The sequence below is a fragment of the Oncorhynchus tshawytscha genome, linkage group LG15 (assembly GCF_018296145.1).
Source record: "Oncorhynchus tshawytscha isolate Ot180627B linkage group LG15, Otsh_v2.0, whole genome shotgun sequence".
Lineage (NCBI taxonomy): Eukaryota > Metazoa > Chordata > Actinopteri > Salmoniformes > Salmonidae > Oncorhynchus > Oncorhynchus tshawytscha.
The window spans coordinates 7644440-7666149 of NC_056443.1; the positions used below are offsets into that span (position 1 = coordinate 7644440).

A 21710-nucleotide genomic window follows, 5' to 3' on the forward strand; every position below is an offset into this window, starting at 1 on the left:
AGTTATCTTGCATGAATACAATGCCGAAAAGTATGCAACACTGTTTCTGGGTGGTCATTACAAAAGGGGTCATTTGAGTTGTTTTCCTTAAACTTCTTCATATAGTGGTTGGCAGGATAATATTTATGAATAATTTTAAAGATAACTTCCTTAATTTTGTTAACAAGTAGGTATGTGTGTGGCAACATCCAAACTTTTTTCCCAACAGATATTATCAATAAATCCGTTCCAATAAGGCATGACATAAAGCAAGGTTCGTATCGCTCTGTTGTTGAATGGACCAAAAGAGAAACAAATCTTTCCTACTGATGAGTCACCAGGGTCAACGGAAGGTAGGTTTTGAGGGTCAGGTCTTGACACGTTCCTGAATAATAAAGCAACATTGAGGGAATGGCATCTAAAACAATTGCAAAATCTTTAGGTGTTATAGGGATCTTGTAAAATGATAAGAATTCTTTATAACTAAGTAAAATACCCTCTGCATTTACCAGTTGGCTCACCAATAGGATATTATTTCAGAACCAATATTCTAAAAACAAAGAAGTAGTTTTATACAATATATCCTGTTTATTCCATATATAATATTTGCGTGGAGAAAAATTATGCTTATAAATTAAGGACCATGACGAGAACCTGCTGATGAAAAGCCGAAAGTTTCACTGGAACTCTGTCAATATTATAATTGCAAACCAACATGAAGTTAAGGCCACCAAAAGTAGAGAAGACATGAGGAATACAATTCCACATAGAAGTGGGTCTTCTTAGGAATTGTTTTATCCAATTGATCTTAAAAGCCCACTATTAAATGTTCATTACAACAGTTTTCCTAATGTAATGGGTACGGTTTCTCCACAGAAAGTTGAAAAGCATCTGGTCTATCTCCTTATTTTACTGTGAAGATTATAAAGATAGAGTGCCATATGTTAGTCTAGAGATATCTTCAGCCTTGGTTATTAGGACTCTTCCTTTTAAAGAATTTGTAAGAAGTTAAGTGATTAATAAAAACAGGTACGGAGAGAGAGGACAACCTTGCCTAATTCCTCTCTTTAACTCAGATCTAGGCGAGGTGCCATTTTTCAATTTGATAGAGCTGTTACCATTTGTATAGAGAGTCTTAATAGCCTTACAGAAGAAATCCCCAAAGCCAAATCTCTCAAGGGAGTGGAAGAGGAATACTGTGCCAAATGCTTTGTAAAAATCAAAAAATCTAAATGTAAAATTCTTTCTTTAGACTTGAGAAGTTTCACTCTACAAATAACACTATCCATTAGTTAAACATTGATGGTGTTATTACAGATGACCCAAAAAATACTATAGCATTTTTTACAGAAAACTGTATAGTACGTAGAGCTATCAGGAATCCACAGATTTGTTTTTTGACTCACTGAATAATGTTCACTCTATCAGTGATATAGAATCTAAACAGTGATCAACATCCAAAGAACAATAAATCACCAGGTGTTGATGGAATTACATCAGAATTTTACAAATTATTTTCTGAACAAGTAGCTCCCTTCCTATTTGAAGTCTTTTTAGAGAGTATTAAAAACAATGTCCTCACTCCTACAATGAGTCAGGGGTTAATAACACTGATACTTAAGCCTAAAAAATAAGTGCTGCTCATCGATAACTGGCGTCCAATTTGTGTTCTTAATACTACTTGCAAAAATAATTAAAGAAGTCCTGGATGCAATCATTGATGAAACAGTATGGCTTTATGAGGAACAGACATATTTCTAACAATATCAGACTAGTATTAGACATACTTGACTACTCAGACCTAATAACCGAGGATAGCTTCATATTTTTTAGATTTTTATAAACTCTGATTTACCACCCCAAGACATCCCTGCACAACGTCTATTTGCGTCCCTACTGAATGGAAACTACAAGTGTAATGGCACTTATAAATGTAGATACTTTAAACACCCCCAAACAGGGAAACAGATCCCAATCAAAAGGCGTTATCACGTGCTCCACTAAGGCAGTTATGTATCTTATAACTTGTCCTTGTGGTAAAAATTATGTGGGTAAAACAGCGCAAATTAAAAGTATGAATTTCGTAGCACCATTAGGTGCAAAAACTCGACTTGCCCAGTTGCGGCCCACTTTTTGGAAGCAAACCACTCGATTTCGTCTCTACGTTATATTGGCATCGAACATGTCACCCTCCCTAGGAGAGGGCTGACCTAGATAATTTATTGTTAAAACGAGAGGCTGCCTGGATCTTTAATTTAAAGACCCTTGCTCCCCTTGGTCTCAACGTAGGCTTTGATCTGATGCCATTCTTGGGATTATTGTGATTTTGCTGTTGTAAATGTTTGTAGGCTTATGTAGCCAAATTGTATCTATGATCGTACGCTATCCGTTTGTTTTTTGTATGCTATTTTAATATGAGAATTAACCAATGATATCAGGCCATGATTACAGACACCTGTGTGTCTTGACACTATATAAACAAGTCACCCCACAGTGTTTGTCATTATACCCTGATGAAGACAGCTTGTCTGTCTAAACATTGAACATTCAATTTTTGTATCTGAGCACCTAGGGTGTGCGGCTCTCCTTTATTTTTCCATCTGCTCCACTCTTCTAGCCAGCACCTTGCCTAAATAGGTGTGCATTTCTTTCACCTCTAGATTATTCTGACCTATTGATTGACGTATAATTGTAGACATCATGGCTCTCAATAATAATAATAGGGAATCATGTCAATTCCACTCATTTCTATCTGAAAGTTCTGTACTTTTTGTGAAGAGTGACCCCCCACAAGGTAGAAACTCCATTCAGATTCTGGGATATATTAAATACATGTATTTAACAGTATCACTATCAGTCCCAGTCAATGTGGGGCCCGTCCAGTTCTCCTCCAGGTGTCACTCACCTTCAAGGTCCCAGCGGGCCACCTGTGGGTCCTCCAGGTACAGGACAGAGTCAGGCAGGGTGACTGTGACCCCTACAGGGGGACAGGTCAGGACCCCACTGTCCTCCAGCTTCATGGAGGCAGAGCCCTGGATCCGGGACTGCTCCGTGGGGTAAGGGAACGGCTGCAGCCCTGTGTCCAACAGCTGGGGGTTGGGGCGAGAGACACTAATGTTAACTTAAGAGAAATAAAGGCAGAAGTGGTTCTTACTTTCCTCAAGGTTATCTAGTCCCCTTGATTAATGCATCATATCTAACAACTGCAAAGAGGAGTTTACACATTCAGTAACTCACAGAAGGGGTGCCCAGTGACAGTCCATGGAGTACATTATACTGAGCGGTCGGAAGGGAAACTTCTGTCAGAAAGGGCACTTTCTGAACTATACTGAACATAAATATAAACCCAACATGCAACAATTTCAACGAGTTCAGTGAGTTACCGTTCATAAGGAAATCAGTCAATTTAAATAAATTCATTAGGCCCTAATCTATGGATTCCACAAGAATGGGCAGGGGCGCAGCTATGAGTGGGCAGGGGCCCAGCTAGTCAGAATTTAGTTTTTCCCCACAAAAGGGCTTTATTACAGACAGAAATTCTCTTTCATCAGCTATCCGGGTGGCTGGTCTCAGACGATTGCGCAGGTGAAGAAGCCAGATGTGGAGGTCCTGGGCTGGCATGGTTACACGTGGTCTGCGGTTGTGAGGCCGTTTGGACGTACTTCCAAATTCTCTAAAACAACGTTGGAGGCGGCTTATGGTAAAGAAATTAACATTCAATTCTCTGCCAACAGCTCTGGTGGACATTCCTGCAGTCAATGCCAATTGCATGCTCCCTCAACTTGAGACGTCTTTGGCATTGTGTTGTGTGACAAAACTGCACATTTTAGAGAAAAGGTTGGCCTTTTATTATCCCCAGCACAAGATGCACCTGTGTAATGATCATGCTGTTTATTCAGCTTCTTGATATGCCACGTGTCAGGTGGATGGATTATCTTGGAAAAGGAGAAATGCTTACTAACACGGATGTAAACAAATTTGTGCTCAAAATTTGAGAGATAAGCTTTGTGCGTATGGAACATTTCTGGGATCTTTTATTTCAGCTCATGAAACCAACACTTTACGTGTTGCGTTTATATTTTTGCTCAGCATAGGTGCTGTACTTGGTGGTTCTGGTTCACCTCTCTCATCTCCCATCCGTTGAGTTGTTGGGACTGTGGCGGCAGGCGGAACACATCGCAGTAGAAGACTCCTCCCAGGGGTGTGTACTGCTGCAGGTCAACCACCTGACCCTCATAGCTGTCAATCACTAGGTCCATCGGGGTAGGGGAGTCTCCCTCACCTGGACAGGACACACGTACAGGTGAACATGGGAATCACAATATGGAATGAAAGGGGCTGGTTAATTCTCAAGCAGTTTTTATAGTAACATGGCTAGGGTTGCAAAATTCTGGTAACTTTCCCAAAATTCTATTTTTGACAAAAATCTTGTTTGGGGGACTCCCGGATTCCCTACCGATTCCAGGAATGTTGCAACCCTAAACATGACCCTAAAAATAATCCAAAAAGAACAGTGAAATATATCATGGGAATGATATTTGACCACTTTGTCCTCTGAGCCAGTTGTAGTCTCTCACCTGAGTCATCTCCGACTAGCATGGTATCTATCTGACTCCCTTTCTCCTCCAGCTTCTGTTTCACATCCTCCAGCTGCTTCTGACCACACCTCCTCTCCTCCTTCATAGACATCACACTCACCGCACTCTGACACAAACACATGCACACACGTATGCACACGCACACAGACGTTAGCCTATGTCACTTTTAAAACAACTTTCCATTAATCCTATGACTTTTGTTTCCAGCTTACCTTCCTGCCTTTGGACCCTCTGACAGACTGCACCTCTTCCTCTGCACCTCCCTGCTGTGTGCTCCCTCTCCTGTCACTGTCTCTCCACGCTCCCCCGCAGGGGTCGCTCCCTCCAGAAGGGGCTCCTCACTGGCCCAGGGACATCCTGCTGGGAGTCTGGCTTTCAGGTTGGCCAGGTGAGACAAGTGGTTGTAGTGGGTGTGGAGGATTCTCAGGGCACACTCCTTTAGAACCGGTTTGATCTGGACTTCTGGGTCCTCCCACCACAGGTTACTTCCATCACAATGCATGTACCTGTCTCACTGGGGAGAAAACAAGCAGTGTTTAACTACGTCAAATGGGGCTCATCTGATTTATTTATCTACGTCTACCAAGGCCTGCCATTATGGTAGTCTCTTGGACACAGTGTCTGGTAAAACCATAACAAGACTAGCATGGCTAGTCTTCAGTAATTACACAAAACTCAGGCCAGAGTTAGAGCTTAGAACAATCACACACCTTGGCTTTCGCTCTGGAGTCAGTCTCCCACTTGGTGACTGCAGTCTGGTTCTCTTCCAGTAGATGACGCACTTCGTTCAGCTCGTCCTCTCTGCGATCTTTGTGCTGTCACAGAAAGCCAGCAATGATCACTCTTTTTCATTAGGACATTATGAACAGGTTTAACTTCCAGAGCCCTCTCCGTACACAAACACACCGATAACCATGAACGATAAAGGTCAGTGATGGTAACACTTTTAGCTCCAGTCTCTGATGCTCCTCCTGCTCCTTCCTCTCTCTCTCCAGTCTCTCTTGATCCTCTTTCTCAGCCAGGAGTCGAGCCTCCTCTACACAGCAGAGGGGAAAAGGAGTCATGGGTCAAACGTACAGTCATGGGGCTACTTCAATAGCATGTAGCCATGTACTATATCTATTACTGATGTATCACCGTGCATACTATTGAAGTAGCCCCATGAGTGTATCTGATGTATTACTGATGTATCACTGTGCATACTATTGAAGTAGCCCCATGAGTGTAACTGATGTATTACTGATGTATCACCGTGCATACTATTGAAGTAGCCCCATGAGTGTATCTGATGTATTACTGATGTATCACCGTGCATACTATTGAAGTAGCCCCATGAGTGTATCTGATGTATTACTGATGTATCACCGTGCATACTATTGAAGTAGCCCCATGAGTGTATTACTGATGTATCACCGTGCATACTATTGAAGCATCTCATCATACAAATGGCAGTTCAATAACACAGATCAAATGGTACGAATGCAGACAGACAGACATACAACCATTAGCATACGACAGAGGTTTTGTCATGGATTGAATTATGAGAAATTACCAGTACCCTGTTCCTTTTGTCTTCTCTCATCCTCCTCTTTCTGAAGTTGCTCCTTTTCAGCCATACTGAGCTTGCCTCCTTTCTTTTGGGCAGACTTGAACCAAATCAACAATTCAATTTATTTAATTGTTTTAATTTAACCAGGAAGGGCTCATTGAGATTTAAAATCTCTTTTTCAAGAGCGTCCTGGCCAAGATAGGCAGCACCAAGTCATTACAAAAATTACAGACAAACTACAAGTAATCTAGTAAAAACCATAGAATTCACAAGAGTATAACAAAATCAAAGACAGCAAATTAAAAACATCGACAGGTCAGGGAATCAGTCTCAAGATCATCCATCAGTGATTTAAAAATACCAATCGGGACAGGTTTTCCAGTTTAAAAGTATTTTGTATGGCGCAGAGTACATAAAAGCCCTTTTACCAAATTCAGTTAGGACATTTGGAACAGTTAGCAGGATAAAGTCCAGCGAACGAAGAGAGTACCCACTACATTTCTGAACAATAAAAATGCCCAAATAAAAAGGTAGTAAACCCAAAATTGGCTTGGTACTTAATGAACAAATGCAAATGCAATCAATTGTGATCATAGACACATTTTGCAAACTACTGAATTCTTGCAAGATGCGGGCATTCAATGTTGCTACTTGCTGAAAATTGTCCACAGTGTTCCTATCAATTTAGAATAAACAGTTCTACAAAGAAAATACTTAAGAGTACATCAAACATGACAAAAGTGAGTGTGAAGGTAAAGAACATAGCTATCTAAAGAACATAGCTATCTAAAGACTGAGATGCTGGGGGGAAATTGAGAACATGATATTATATTCAATTTAGCTAGCTAGCTATATCTACTAGGTCTAGCTTGTTATATCTCTCATGTATCAATATTATGCTGTTCATAAGAGTAGTTAACAGCGTTACCATTGCATCCTTGGGTGGCTAACAAGGAGAGAACATACAGAATAGAAAGTTAGGGGATAGAGTATTTAGCTGTAGCAAGATAAGGCTGAAAAAACACAGACTTGCAGCAGCATCATAATTGCAGTAGCACTTGCCGTAAAGAGAAAGCTGTGACTCAACCTCAAACAGTCACACTCCAAACTCCACTATGGCCAAGACCAAAGAGCTGTCAAAGGACACCAGAAACAAAATTGTAGACCTGCACCAGGCTGGGAAGACTGAATCTGCAATAGGTAAGCAGCTTGGTTTGAAGAAATCAACTGTGGGAGCAATTATTAGAAAATGGAAGACATACAAGACCACTGATAATCTCCCTCGATCTGGAGCTCCACGCAGGATCTCACCCCGTGGGGTCAAAATTATCAGAAGAACGGTGAGCAAAAATCCCAGAACCACATGGGGGGACCTAGTGAATGACCTGCAGAGAGCTGGGACCAAAGTAACAAAGCCTACCATCAGTAACACACTACGCAGCCGGGGACTCAAATCCTGCAGTGCCAGACGTGTCCCCCTGCTTAAGCCAGTACATGTCCAGGCCCGTCTGAAGTTTGCTAGAGAGCATTTGGATGATCCAGAAGAAGATTGGGAGAATGTCATATGGTCAGATGAAACCAAAATATAACTTTTTGGTAAAAACTCAACTAGTTGTGCTTGGAGGACAAAGAATGCTGAGTTGCATCCAAAGAACACCATACCTACTGTGAAGCATGGGGGTGGAAACATCATGCTTTGGGGCTGTTTTTCTGCAAAGGGACCAGGACGACTGATCCGTGTAAAGGAAAGAATGAATGGGGCCATGTATCGTGAGATTTTGAGTGAAAACCTCCTTCCATCAGCAAGGGCATTGAAGATGAAACGTGGCTGGGTCTTTCAGCATGACAATGATCCCAAACACACCGCCCGGGCAACCAAGGAGTGGCTTCGTAAGAAGCATTTCAAGGTCCCGGGGTGGCCTAGCCAGTCTCCAGATCTTAACCCCATAGAAAATCTTTGGAGGGAGTTGAAAGTCCGTGTTGCCCAGCAACAGCTCCAAAACATCACTGCTCTAGAGGAGATCTGCATGGAGGAATGGGCCAAAATACCAGCAACAGTGTGTGAAAACCTTGTGAAGACTTACAGAAAACATTTGACCTCTGTCATTGCCAACAAAGGGTATATAACAAAGTATTGAGATAAACTTTTGTTATTGACCAAATACTTATTTTCCACCATAATTTGCAAATAAATTCATAAAAAATCCTACAATGTGATTTTCTGGATTTTTTTTTCTCATTTTGTCTGTCATAGTTGAAGTGTACCTATGATGAAAATTACAGGCCTCATCTTTTTAAGTGGGAGAACTTGCAAAATTGGTGGCTGACTAAATACTTTTTTGCCCCACTGTAGCTAACGTTAGCTTGATTACTTAGCTAACTCTGGTTTAGCTATGTAACGTTAGCCAATTTGTTACTTGCCAGCAAGTACTTATGCAACTAGCTGTATCTTGCTACTTAATATCTTAACAACCTAACCAGATATTAATTTTCTAACTCACTAGTTATATAATAAACTGAAAACTGCTCACCATCTTCTCTTGGTGGGATAGATGTCAGAGGTCAACTCTTACCATGGAAACGGTAACGCATGCGTGCACAGCAGGTCAATATTTTGGTTTGCGACATGTACAACGATTTATGGCGTTGTTTATGAACTCATGGTGTTACATTTTGATTGTATGACTTAATTTTCCCTTTCATTTTGTTTAGCATTACAATCTAATTAAGTCAGACAATCAAAATAATTAATAAATAAGAAAAAGGCAAATTAAGTCATACAATCAAAATCTTGACACACAGGTCCATGTATGCACGTGTTTAAGAGGATCACAACTATAATGTTCTGTATCTTATTGTGCTTTCAAGAGAAATATCTGGGAAATACAAGGTCAAATCATGACGTCGGTGAGCTTCAGGTCGCAAAGTATGCGCTCTAGAAATAGGCCTGAGTTCGACATGGAATTCCGAGTGGGATCACCGTTCAAAACGATTTTTCCAAGTTGGAGCTCGTTTTTTCTTCAGTTGTCTTGAATGCACTGAAGTCTGAAGGCGGATTTCTGAATTCCCAGTTGTTTTGAATGGAACAATACATCGGGTGCATATAGATGGCGTCACGGAGAGTGATGCTACTCGTGCTATCTGACGTTGGACATTGGCCCTGTTCGAGAGGAAACCGTATCATGGGTAAACTGTGACTGACACTGATCTACAAATAATGAGTAGTTATTTATGATGAAAGGTGATTTGTAGATCAGTCAGTCAGTCGGCAGTCAACTGCAGTTGTTTTTTTAATTTTTTTAAATTTTTTATTAATATCAAATCAATACATAAAGCACATGAGGGAACACAAGCATACATAGATTACAAACAATAGACAATCGAGCTAGGGGCGGGGCTAGGAGCGGGGCTAGGGGGCACAATATCACATTACAATTACACAAGGACCTTAAGGGACATGCATATACTTACAGTTCTAACAGCTTTTTTGTTAGTAGAGCATTTAACTGTCATAAAATACAGTTCAATTTCTTTTTGTAGGGTACGAAAATGTGGTTTTCTGTTTGTAAATTTACATTTGTGTATATGAAATTTGGCCAAAAGAATCATGAAATTAATTACATAAAAATGATTCCGCTTATTTCTATTGTATGTAAAGAATCCAAACAGTACATCTCTCCACAATAGTGTAAAATCTTCATAAATGTGTTCAATTATAAACCTACTTGATGTCTTGCCACAGTTTTCTTACATGCATACAAGTCAACTGCAGTTGTTTTGGTGCTCTCAAACACGGTCAATGACATAGGGTCTCCACCAACTCATGCCCATTTTACTAAGACAAGTATGATCGTTCAGTGGGCTCTTTAACATTTTATTGACATTATATCCCGAAACTCGGATTTCGTAGCCAAATCCATCTGGTAATAAGCACCGAGCTTTGTTGACATAGCAGTGCAGGTTTCTAGTAACATCTTTTGAGGATTTTACATTTTACGATCGTGGTCCTCAAATTGTTTCCGCGGGTCGCTAAAAGCAAAATTAGGATGACACGAGCTGAATTAAATGTAAAAGGCTTTGAAAATAACTTGGTATACGCTCAGCTCAAATCTTTGAAAAAGAACAGGTGTAAAAACGGCTATCTGGACCCGTCTGAGCGGTTGGCTGAAGATGCCCTCACCCGCTAGTACCTTAAGCTGACTCTACTTTGGTCAGACCCACTACAGGCGGTCGGCAAGAACCGGGCAGATGTGTCCATATCCTTAGTCTTATTTTCTCGTTCAACACCACACATTAGCGCACATAGAAACACAAGATCACTTCTTATTGAAGATGCACGCACAAACACTTCTAGAAAACACATTGAAAACGGTCCTCATCAGCTAAAGATGACAACTACTCTGAGCTAGAGTGGGAGGGGCCGGAGTCCAAATGTCCATTCGCGCACACCGATTGGCTGAAACCAGGAGACCGTGATAGACAGCTGATAAGGGAAGAAATCACCTAATAGAGTAAGTACCACAGTATGAATCATAATACCCATAAAAGCTAGCAGTCAAACAGGGAAATGGTTCCAGTCGTTTTTCCACCATTCAGTTTTCCCATAGGGGATTTTAGAAACACTTAAAATAAGGGCCAGGATTCATGTAGACGTACCCTGGTGTGACATTTTGATAACTGCAAGTCTCTAGGTCAAAATGTACCGATGATACAATACCGTTTTATGCTCTTGAACAGGGCCACTAACTGACTCTACGAATAATAATGGGCACGTTCGAGCCGATCACTTTTGTCAAGTCGCTGACCAACGTGTGTTGCAGTATGGGGGTGTCTCCGACTTGCGCCTACATGAACATTACAAAAATGATGTGATCATGACGTTTTGACTGTAGTATACTGCAAGTTTCTGCAGTTGCTCTTCATCAACTTCATCCTGCAGCCACCGCCTGCATTATGGGAGGCTACTGTATATTGTTAACCAATCATTAGTTGTTGTTTTTTTACTCACGCAAAACTAACCAAATACTTAATTGAATAATGAATCAACTTTACCGTGATTAACGTATACAGTGGACAAACGAATGTGATGTTTGAGGCCCTCACACTAATTGATTGTACAATGTACACACATACGATTTCAGTTTAAGTGTATGATATGGGGTTTGAAGACATGTTCATTTCGAGATTATAAAGAAAAACATATAAACAATGGCAACAATGCAATATTAATATCAGAGTTGTTGTTTGAAAACCAGATTGGTGTCTGACTTCAGCTGTCACAGATGCACCTCCCCCGACATCACTCATCGACTTTCCTTTACAGTCGGTTGCTTTAGCCTTACCACTCAAACGCGCCCAATGAGTAGTTTATTTATTATTATTGTTTCAATGAGTAGAACTACTGATGCAAGGTTCTTTGTAGATCAGTCATGCTGCGTTAATGGCCTAGTTGGAAGTAGGAAACTCTCAAATGTCCGACTTGCTAACTAGTTGTAGTAATACACGTGCCGCATTCAACGAATCTTCAAGTCGGAAATGTCCGAGTTTCCTAGTTTCGACAAGTATGTGAACGGGTATCAGACGGCAGTTGCCTGCACTGTCGGTTGCCTGCAACATCGAACAAGCCCAACATCAAATATTCGGAACATGTCACTCCTATGCGACGCTAACCAGCTGTAAGTGGGTCATGGCTAGAAGGGATCCAATTTTTGTCAAATTAATTAAAAAAAAAAAAAATTTTAAATTTCATTTTAGTTCATCCTAACCCGTTTTCTAACCGTATCCTGATCTACTTCGTAAATGATCCTAAACTGCTATGAAAAGTCTAATCTGATGTTAATTTGACAAAAGCTGGATCTCTTCTAGCCTTGACACTGGAATCGACGCACTGTTTGACGTAAATGCTCCCATGTAGACAGTTTTCAGCAAGCTAGACAGCGTTCAGCACTGCCAGGATTTATCGGTAAGAGAGCCTAGATACAATGCAATGAAAGCTAAATTATATCGTGTGAATAAATCACAAAGCAAATTAATGTTTTTATAACCGAGGGTTTTCGCCAATTACGTTACTATTAGGTAGCTAATCATTCGCTTTACCAGAGCTTTGCTACCTAGCCGCAGACTTTGTACTGTTACCTAAAGTACCTGTTATGTGAACCAAGGTAAACTAAGCTAAAATGCACTATGCACGACACATAGCTAACTAAAGATTGTAAGCTCGCGGTATATGTGATGTGACAATCAGACATAAGCATATTTCTTTCTGAGCTGTTTTACATCATTAGCTTTTGTATCTTCTGTTCTTTTCTTCCATCCCAGTAGTGAAGGCTGATAGTCTCAGGCAGTGACATGGCCAACCCTTTGAGGAGAGAGGTTAGACAGCTGTACAAGAATGTAAGTTCAACACCGACTGACTGCTGTCAATGCACCCACACATTGTTGTTACCCACACTTACTTTCAATATGAGATTTGCCACTCATGCAATCTTTTGCTGTCTGTCCCAAACAATCCCCAAAGCACTGGGATTATCACTGGTAACCTGCCTCCTTCCACTGACAGCTACTGTATCTGGGACGGGAATACCCCCAAGGAGCAGACTACTTCAGGGAGCGTCTGAACAGTGCCTTTATGAAGAACAAAGATGTCACAGACCCCAAGGAGATCAGAAAGCTTGTCGACTGTGGAGAAGTTGTGATTAAGGAACTGGGGACCCTGTACTATCTGAGGGAATATAGAACCATGAAAAAGCGTTTCTACGAAGAAGAATTGTTAGGCCTGCTGAATATAGGCAGGCCGATAGACTGATAGCCTAGATGTTTGGCAGCAGAATCTTCAGTATGCGAGTTGCTCCATGAATTGAGAACATTTTGGGTTGTTTAACTTGGTCCCCAACAAATAATGATTTCACCTCATTTTAACATGCTGTCATAAAGAGCACATGTTCAACTTTGTAAAAACATATTTTTCCATGTCAAGGGCTGAAATAAAACAAATGACTAGTAAGTGCTATTAAAGTAACAGGTTTTAAGTTTTCATCTTAAATCTTCCATAAATCCCTTTATCTGCCATAAATCCCCTTTCGACAGGGAATTTGAACTTGTGAGCAACAGGAAGGGGGATTCGAAGGCAAGCTTCACAAACATTTTTAATGTTTTAAAAAGATTTCTAACCTAAATATGGGTTGACATGCTATGCTCGATGTGCTTTGATTGAATGACATGAGAAGTCCTAGAGTACCCTCTTCCTTTTGTCTTCTCTCACCTATTCTTTCTGAAGTTGCTCCTTTTCAGACTAAGCCTTAATGAGCTTGCCTCCTTTCTTTTTGGCAGACTTGAACCAAATCAACAATTCAACTTGATGAATATAAATGTGATCATAGACACATTTCCAAGCTACTGTATGCCTGCAATTTGTGGGCATTGGAAAAGTGAGTAAAAGTAAAGAACATATCTAAAGACTCAACTCGGGTTACTCGGGAGAAATTGAAACATGTTATATTCAATTTAGCTAGCTGGACTAGTAACCGGAAGGTTGCAAGTTCAAACCCCCGAGCTGACAAGGTACAAATCTGTCGTTCTGCCCCTGAACAGGCAGTTAACCCACTGTTCCTAGGCCGTCATTGAAAATAAGAATTTGTTCTTAACTGACATGCCTGGTTAACACACAAACAAGTTCAAATCTTAAACTATGCCTTGCTCAGACAGTCTGTGTTTTTCCACTACACAGATACATTGTTTCTTTAATCTGCAACATGTTTCATAATTTTCTGCAAGCCTAACAGTTTCTCCCCTCCACGGGTGGAGACAGAATGTCCTGCAAGGAACACAGTGGTACAGCTTGTCTGTCGATAGCTCCTCTTATCATTTGTTTCACACTCGCACCCTGCTTACATACTAAAAAGGAACAAAAGGTCATTGTTCTAATTCTGACTAAAACTACACACATCAGATTATAGTTTTATGATTCTAATAAATCCCATACAATTATATGGTTTCAGGGTGGAATATTCTAATCATTACCTTTAAGCATATCATGGGTGAGAATAGTTTTTTAAATTCAGGCTGTAACACAACAAAATGAGGAAAAATACTTTCTGAAGGCTCTGTATATAGAAATATGAGGATATAGATGAGATATAGATACAATCTGTCAGGACATTCATGAGTCATGTGAAAAACAGTGGCACTGGGGAGGGAGAAGTATGAGAAGAAAGAGCAACTGTTAAAGTCATGGTTTTATCAGTATGTCATGTAGGAAGACTGCTCTTTGTGAAATCCAACTCGTGGACATTGCAGAAGCCGGGGTTATTGTTTCCCAATTGGTTCTCTCTGTTCTCTCTGGCTCGTCTCATGGCCTAGGTATGGATGACAGCTAAATGAATACAGGAAAGTGGTTGAAAGAGAGAGAACGTCTTGGAGGTTATTTATTGAAACACTCAAATCACTTACCCTTTCTTTAAAGAGCTTGTAAAAGCAAAATAACATTGTATCTTCTTTCATCAAAGTCACAGTTGGTTCCAAATTCAACTTCATACCCCCTGGAAAGAGACACATTTTAGTTTTTTTTTAAAAACATGTTAATTAGACACAACATGTAATATGGTATGAAGCAACGCTACCATTTGGGGAAGAGTACCTGAAAGTAGACTGACCACCAGTCCAACAGCCAGTGTTGTAAGTGTCCCAATAGGACTGAAGTAGAGATAGGACAGGGAGTACCAGTTATCAGCCAGGAAGGGTCTGCAGAGGAGACAAACATAGTGGCATCCAACAGTTATAACGTTGCATATATTGTTTAAAGCTGATGCAGTTCGCTATTCTAATATGACAAAATGATTCCCGTTCGACAGTACATTTCTAACTGAATATTTGTTTTAACTGTGCCCATGTCAATATACTTGTTACTGAAGCCCAACAAGTACCTCTCTGCTGTATTTTGCTGTAGTACTGTAGTGTATAGGCTTGGTTCTGTTGGGGATGTGGTCCAGTTGAATGCATCGGCTGCGGTTGTGAAGTTACAGCCATGTGTGGTCAGACCCAGAGGCCTGCTCTGCTCTGGTAGAGGAGGGTAAAACTGGGCCCCTATCCCCACCCACAGAGACATAACCAGCCCAGAGAGCAGACCAGCCAAGCCCCCCTGCAACACAGAACACACAGAAATAACACATCAACACTTCAACATAAACATTCAGAGAGGTTAGCTAACGGTTAGATGCTTATAACCCTGCTTTTGTTAAAGAGACTGTACTGACTGTGGCATTGGCGTATGGACAGAGGATCCCCAGCGAGAAGAGACCCAGTAAAGGCCCTCCGATGATCCCAAAGATATTGATAGCTGCCTACAGGAGGAGACAGAGACATATTTTAGAGTTGCGAACCTCAAGACAACATATTTTATGTAGAAGGACATACTCCTTTTGTTGTGTCGCATACCTGCAGCAGACTTCCCATGAGTGAGGCTATGCCAGCCATTCCAATACAGAGAGCCCCATACAGAAAGCCTAGAATGGAGCATAGGGATAGCAGTTAAAATCGTGATAAGTCATGGTTTATTCATTTCTAACATCAGCAAGAATATATCAATAAGAAGATGAATATATCATCAAACATGAATATAGCTCTCTGAGTTCTGTGGTAAATGCAAAGACACCAATTGATATTATTCACTCACTGAGGCCTTTAGAGGTCCAGGACAGGTGTTTCTCTGTCATGTGAGTGTACGGCTTGATCAGGTCTTCAATAGTCACGGCAGCCAGAGCATTGACACTGGACGATACCGTACTGTGGACGAGAGAGAGCAAATATAATGCCATTATTTACCTCGAAATATAACAGTGTGTGTGAGTGCTATGGAAATAGTCATCTTTGTGTCCCACCATAGGCTGCGAGAGTAAGTATTTAGTCATCGTCGTGATATTATGAACCATGAGATATTGCATACAGTACAAATAGTAACAAAAGGTTCCTTAATCTAGTATGCATGTAACATAATGTAACATACTAACATAATCAAACGTAAGATCAAGTTTGACATACAGTATAAGTACTAGATGGGAATAGTAACCTTAGGGTCCCACTGTAGGCTGCAGCCACAAACAATCCTGGCAGTCCAGGGTAGTCTCTCAGGATGTCCATCACCATATATGGCATCAGCTGTACAGAGAAAGAGGGTGTGGTCAGTAGTCAATGTCTATCTGAGTGGTACCACTGGGTTTGGGTTATTTGAGATATTTTCCTGTGAACAATCTGGATGTGTGGCTGATGCGGGAGAAAAAAAACTGTTTTCCTACAAAAAAATTGTTTAAAGTGGTTACACTTAGTGGCAGGGAATGATATCAGTTTAAACAAATATTTTAGAAAATATATCCGTAAAGTGACAGTCTGGCAGAATAGTAATGTTGACTGTGCCTGGTATTTATGTAGGTTAGCGTTTTTCATCATGAATCTTGTTCTGGAGGCAGCTTTGCAGAGGGTTCGCTAACAACCACAGCCACAAAATCTGTCATAAAATCTCAACCCTAACATTCACCTTAACATACCTATTTCCTACAAAAAAATTGTTTAAAGTGGTTACACTTAGTGGCAGGGAATGATATCAGTTTAAACAAATATTTTAGAAAATATATCCGTAAAGTGACACTGGCAGAATAGTAATGTTGACTGTGCCTGGTATTTATGTAGGTTAGCGTTTTTCATCATGAATCTTGTTCTGGAGGCAGCTTTGCAGAGGGTTCGCTAACAACCACAGCCACAAAATCTGTCATAAAATCTCAACCCTAACATTCACCTTAACATACCTAACCCTAACCTGGCCCATCTATCAGAAATCACTCAGTTCTGCCTCCAGGACAAGACTCATCCCAATAAACGTCAACCTGCGGTCCTTATTAAAGTGTTATTTCCTGGTTTGTGTCCTCAACCTGATCTGGAGCAGACACCATGCCTGCTGTCCAGGGGTCACAGTGCTTGTAGACGGAGTACAAACACAGCCCCGCAAACACAGAACACAGCATGATGATCCACAATCCTAATAGGTTAATGTAGAGAGAGAAGACCTGGGAAGAGAAGAGAGAGAGAGAGAGAGAGAGAGAGAGAGAGAGAGAGAGAGAGAGAGAGAGAGAGAGAGAGAGAGAGAGAGAGAGAGAGAGAGAGAGAGAGAGAGAGAGAGAGAGAGAGAGAGAGAGAGAGAGAGAGAGAGAGAGAGAGAGAGAGAGAGAGAGAGAGAGAGAGAGAGAGAGAGAGAGAGAGAGAGAGAGAGAGAGAGAGAGAGAGAGAGAGAGAGAGAGAGAGAGAGAGGAGAGAGAGAGAGAGAGAGAGAGAATAGTGACAAAAAGAGGGGATAGAGAGAGAAAGGAGAGAGCGAAAGAGAGAGAGAGAACGGGGAGGGGGAGAGCCAGAGTTTGTGTTATCAGAAGGACGAATAGGTTACACTTACCCATCGTTTATCAGTGCAATGTTGGCGGCCAACTATCTGAAAAAGGGTTTATCTAATGTTCCTTTATTAGATTTGTTGCTCATCTTGCTCTGGCTACTATTAGTTGTTGATCTTGTTGTTGTTGATGTGCATACCTGAGGGAGAGAGAGCCTACCTTTTCAGGGTTGTTTGATCAATAAGACTGTTGGCTCCCAAATGTAAGAGGTGTTTATGGTGTTTACATATTCTCAGAAATCCTTTCAGGTGTATTTTGTGGCTTTTGGCCAATGCGTTCTAGCTAACAATCTAAAGTTGTGCTGTTGCAACTTCCTGTAAACACCAGTGGTGTAAAGTACTTAAGTGAAAATACTTTAAATTACTACTTAAAAGTCGTTTTTTGGGGTATCAGTACTTTACTATTTATATTTTTGGACTAAGTTTTACTTTTACTTCACTACATTCCTAAAGAAAGAATGTACTTTTTATACCATACATTTTCCCTTACACGCAAAAGTACTCGTTACATTTGGAATGCTTAGCAGGACAGAAAAATGGTCCAATTCACATCCCTGTTCATCCCTACTGCCTCTGATCTGGCGGACTCACTAAACACAAATTATTTTTGGGGGAAATGATGTGTGTTGGAGTGTGCCCCTAGCTATCCCTACATTTAAAAAAAAAAGAAAAAAGAAAATCGCACCATCTGGTTTACTTTTGATACTTAAGTATATTTAAAACCAAATACTTTTAGAATTTTACTCAAATGGCCTGTTTGGATAAAGCCCTACTGCAGCTCTGCTTTGCTATAGCGCACCGGTCTGTCTAGACTTGGAGTCTTGGACGAGACAGATGTTTTCATTCGATTCTATTTACTGCAGTGGCTATTAATAGTCAAAATGCTCACCCACTTTCCCACTCTATATTATTATTTTTTAAACTTTAAAATCCCTAATTGGTAGTTACAGTCTTGTCCCATCGCTGCAACTCCCTTACGGACTCGGGAGAGGCGAAGGTCGACAGCCATGCGTCCTCCGAAAACACGGCTTCTTGACACACTGCTCGCTTATCCGGAAGCCAGCCGCAATGTGTCAGCGGAAAACCCGGTCCAGCTGGTCACCTAAGTCAGCTTGTAGGCACCCGGCCAGCCACAAGGAGTTGCTAGAGTGCGATGGGACAAGGAAATCCCGGCTGGCCAAACCCTCCCCTAACATGGATGACGCTGGGCAAATTGTGGGCCGCCTCATAAGTCTCACAGCCTGGGACACAGTCTGGGATCGAACCCGGGTCTGTAGTGACGCCTCAGACGCCTTAGACCGCTGCGCCACTCGGGAGGCCCCACTCTATATTTTTATAGAATTTTCACAAATGCCTTAGTATACATGATTCCCAAACATTCTAAGAATTTATGAACGGTGCTCACTTGCCAGATAATATTTTTAAAGTGTCATGTTCTTCTTGAGAGTGTAGATGAACACATTTGAATAAGATTTCATGTTGCTAAAGTGCTGTCAGTTCCACTATGAACACTGGGGCAAACAGGAAAAAGATCTTCATGCTCTACTCTTTCCTTCCAGGAAGATGATGACTTACATTTTGGCGTGAGTCATGGATTTGCAAGAGATGTATCTCTGCACCTGGGCTTGGTTGATCCCATAGATACTGGTCCAGACAAACGTGCCTCCAAATGTGATTGTCCAGAAGGTGTACCTCCTCAGTGGACTAGCATCAAAGCTATAAAAGAGAGAGAGAGAGAGAGATTCAGTACGCCCTTTGCAATGTCTTGTATTTTGTACCAACATACTGCACAAAGTCCAGGTGCAGACTCTTCTCCTGCTCTTTTATATCTATAATCTACATGACAATCTACTCACTCCCAGAAGTTGAGTCGTCCTCCGAGCTCTGCGTGGTTGAGGATGTTGGAGACTCCTCCCTGCAGGACCACGGCTCTGATGATGACAGACAGGAAGCCTGCCACCATGATGCCCACCTGGAACACGTCCGTCCACACCACCGCCTTCAGACCGCCCTGTCACAATACACAGCACAGCCGTGTTACATACATGGTTTAAAGGTCACCGCAAAGGTCACCACAGTGCTACACAAATCATGTCTCATCTGTGCTACATCTAACATGTCTCATCTGTATTTCCCTTACATCAGGGGATAAATGTTTTTTTTTGCATTAGTTATTGACATCACTGCCTGTCCAGTACCATAGCGCAGTAAAAGGTGCAAACCACTCCCGTTGAAATGACAGCACCCCAGAGATCCATCCCAGTCACTGGAGAGAGGAGGAAAAAGAGAGAGAGGGACGTCATTTAGCAGAGGAGTGGTTTCAAGTGCACTCAATGCCGATGGGGCATGAAATTAAATTCTTTCAAGACTTTTAGAGACTACTGCACCTTGGTTTAATGCCAGAGCTGGAGCATAAATGACTATTCCCGTGTAGAGCATCTGGGAGACAGAGAGACATACCATGTGGCTCTTATACTCTACTCTATCCAGATGCACACCCTTGTGATGCACAAGGTTTGTTCTCATGTTCATGTAATCCATGATATGAGGGGTGAGAGAGTGTTGTGATAAGTAACTCACAGTCTGAACAATGAACATCACTGTCCCTAACAGGCGGGTGGCTCTGTTGAACCGTATCTCCAGATACTGCAGAATGATGACCATGAAGAGAAAAAAGAAATAGGACACCTTTCTGTTACATTTCCCATGGACGGGACAGGGACATGCATTCATGTGTGAAGCCCAAAAGACAAAGCAAAGAGTACAGTCAGTAAGAGGATGAGATGACAAGACTGTGCCAGGATTGTTTCGGTCAGCTAATGAAGATTAAACACTGACTCATATTTTAGCTGTTTGAATCATAATCATAATCTAATCATCAGCCTCTCAACCAGACTAAGGAATGGACATGTGCAGCGATATTAAGTAACAGAACCGTGACTACTATGATTACTATACCTGAAACAGCAATCTGTTTGTTTTATAGAAAGATTACACAGTTAGGTCAGTATTTTATTTCTTGAATAGATTGCATTTGTCTTTTGGTCACTTTGAACAATACTTTGTGACCTGCAAGATATTTATTTCAGGGATTTAGAATTGCTTAGAATTTGCATTGAAATTCATCTGGATAATCTCTACCAAACATGTTATACTATTTCTGTTGAATAGAATAGAACACAAATCAACTCAACAGGGTGGATCGGTTCTAACCTCATAGGTACTTGTGATGCCCAGCCTGTAGAAGACAGGGAGGAAGACCTCTGAGCTGACCACCACCACCAGCACATAGGAGAGGCTGAAGAGGCCGTAGCTTGCCCCGTATCGGTACACCTCGGCTGGGGTGGCCAGCACTGTGATAGCCGACATGAAGCTGGCAGTCAGGGACAGAGCCACAGGTACGGCTGTCATACTCTGGCCCCCCATCAGAAACTCTCTGGAGCTGCTCTGGCCCCTTCCGACGATGGCATAGTACACCCCGATGGCTGCAGACACCAGCAGCATCAGAGCAAAGACAGCATAGTCCGCAGCGACAAAGGATCCAATCACTGGAGAGAATGCCATTGTAGCCTTCTGATTGTGAGGTATAGGCGACTGTACTCACTGGAAGATTGTCCTACTCCACAATTTGTAGTCCCTTGTGGTTTCTGTTATTGGAATGCAATGAACAGCAGATAATTCGTATTTCTCTATGAAATCTATGATAGCTCACAGTAGGCTCCTGTGTTTTCAGATAAAGTGGTGTCCTTATCACAGACAGGATATGAGCTGAAACAGGATAGCAGTGAGCTATGAAGTCTTCACTGTGCCTGTGTGTTTCTCAAAGACATTACTAGCAGGTAGCGGTGAGCACACCTCTCCACAAAATCAAGAGCTGGGATTGTTCTGTTGGCTGAACCAATAAGTATCCCTGTCATCAGCCCTACCCCCTGGATGGCTGGTACAGACTGACACACACAGAGGCATGCGTACACACACACACAAACATGCACACACACTTCTGGAAAAAAAACAGAGAAAATATACTAACATATCTGTATACTAACATGTCCAGTCCAGTATAATGTGTCTAGTGTCCAGTATGTCATGTCCACTAGTTAGTACATGTATGGACCACAGGAGGTTGGTGGCACCATAATTGGGGAGGACGGGCTTG

General features: G+C 41.5%; 3 protein-coding genes across 5 annotated transcripts; 1 reads left to right on the plus strand and 2 right to left on the minus strand.

The window, feature by feature from the left end:
* Window positions 1-241: 241 nt before the first annotated feature.
* LOC112214929 (dynein axonemal intermediate chain 7-like) lies at window positions 242-6289 on the minus strand. 2 transcript variants are annotated; one of them, XM_024373962.2, is made up of 7 exons: window positions 6136-6289; window positions 5288-5613; window positions 4790-5091; window positions 4557-4683; window positions 4101-4261; window positions 2885-3068; window positions 242-364 (listed from the first exon to the last, which is right to left on the minus strand). In XM_024373962.2, exons 4-7 carry the CDS (start codon window positions 4666-4668, stop codon window positions 303-305), a joined length of 519 nt encoding a protein of 172 aa, XP_024229730.1. In that variant the 5' UTR covers window positions 4669-4683; window positions 4790-5091; window positions 5288-5613; window positions 6136-6289; the 3' UTR covers window positions 242-302. The 2 variants fall into 2 exon arrangements, with proteins under 2 accessions (XP_024229730.1, XP_024229729.1); XM_024373961.2 differs by lacking the exons at window positions 4790-5091; window positions 5288-5613; window positions 6136-6289 and having other exon boundaries at window positions 4557-4777.
* Window positions 6290-11981: 5692 nt separating this feature from the next.
* LOC112214317 (electron transfer flavoprotein regulatory factor 1) lies at window positions 11982-13144 on the plus strand. 2 transcript variants are annotated; one of them, XM_024372965.2, is made up of 3 exons: window positions 11982-12088; window positions 12445-12519; window positions 12686-13144. In XM_024372965.2, the coding sequence occupies exons 2-3, from the start codon at window positions 12475-12477 to the stop codon at window positions 12929-12931; spliced, it is 291 nt and encodes a 96-aa protein (XP_024228733.1). In that variant the 5' UTR covers window positions 11982-12088; window positions 12445-12474; the 3' UTR covers window positions 12932-13144. The 2 variants fall into 2 exon arrangements, with proteins under 2 accessions (XP_024228733.1, XP_024228734.1); XM_024372966.2 differs by having other exon boundaries at window positions 11997-12088; window positions 12448-12519.
* LOC112214318 (sodium-coupled monocarboxylate transporter 1-like) lies at window positions 13144-21426 on the minus strand. The gene is given in 15 exon segments (XM_042298036.1): window positions 13144-14480; window positions 14575-14663; window positions 14762-14865; window positions 15048-15262; window positions 15378-15464; window positions 15559-15626; window positions 15797-15906; window positions 16190-16278; window positions 17046-17180; window positions 19126-19270; window positions 19411-19565; window positions 19753-19820; window positions 19942-19993; window positions 20135-20200; window positions 20768-21426. Coding segments are annotated over 15 exon segments (1842 nt in total). The 5' UTR covers window positions 21119-21426; the 3' UTR covers window positions 13144-14372.
* Between the last annotated feature and the right edge of the window lie 284 nt (window positions 21427-21710).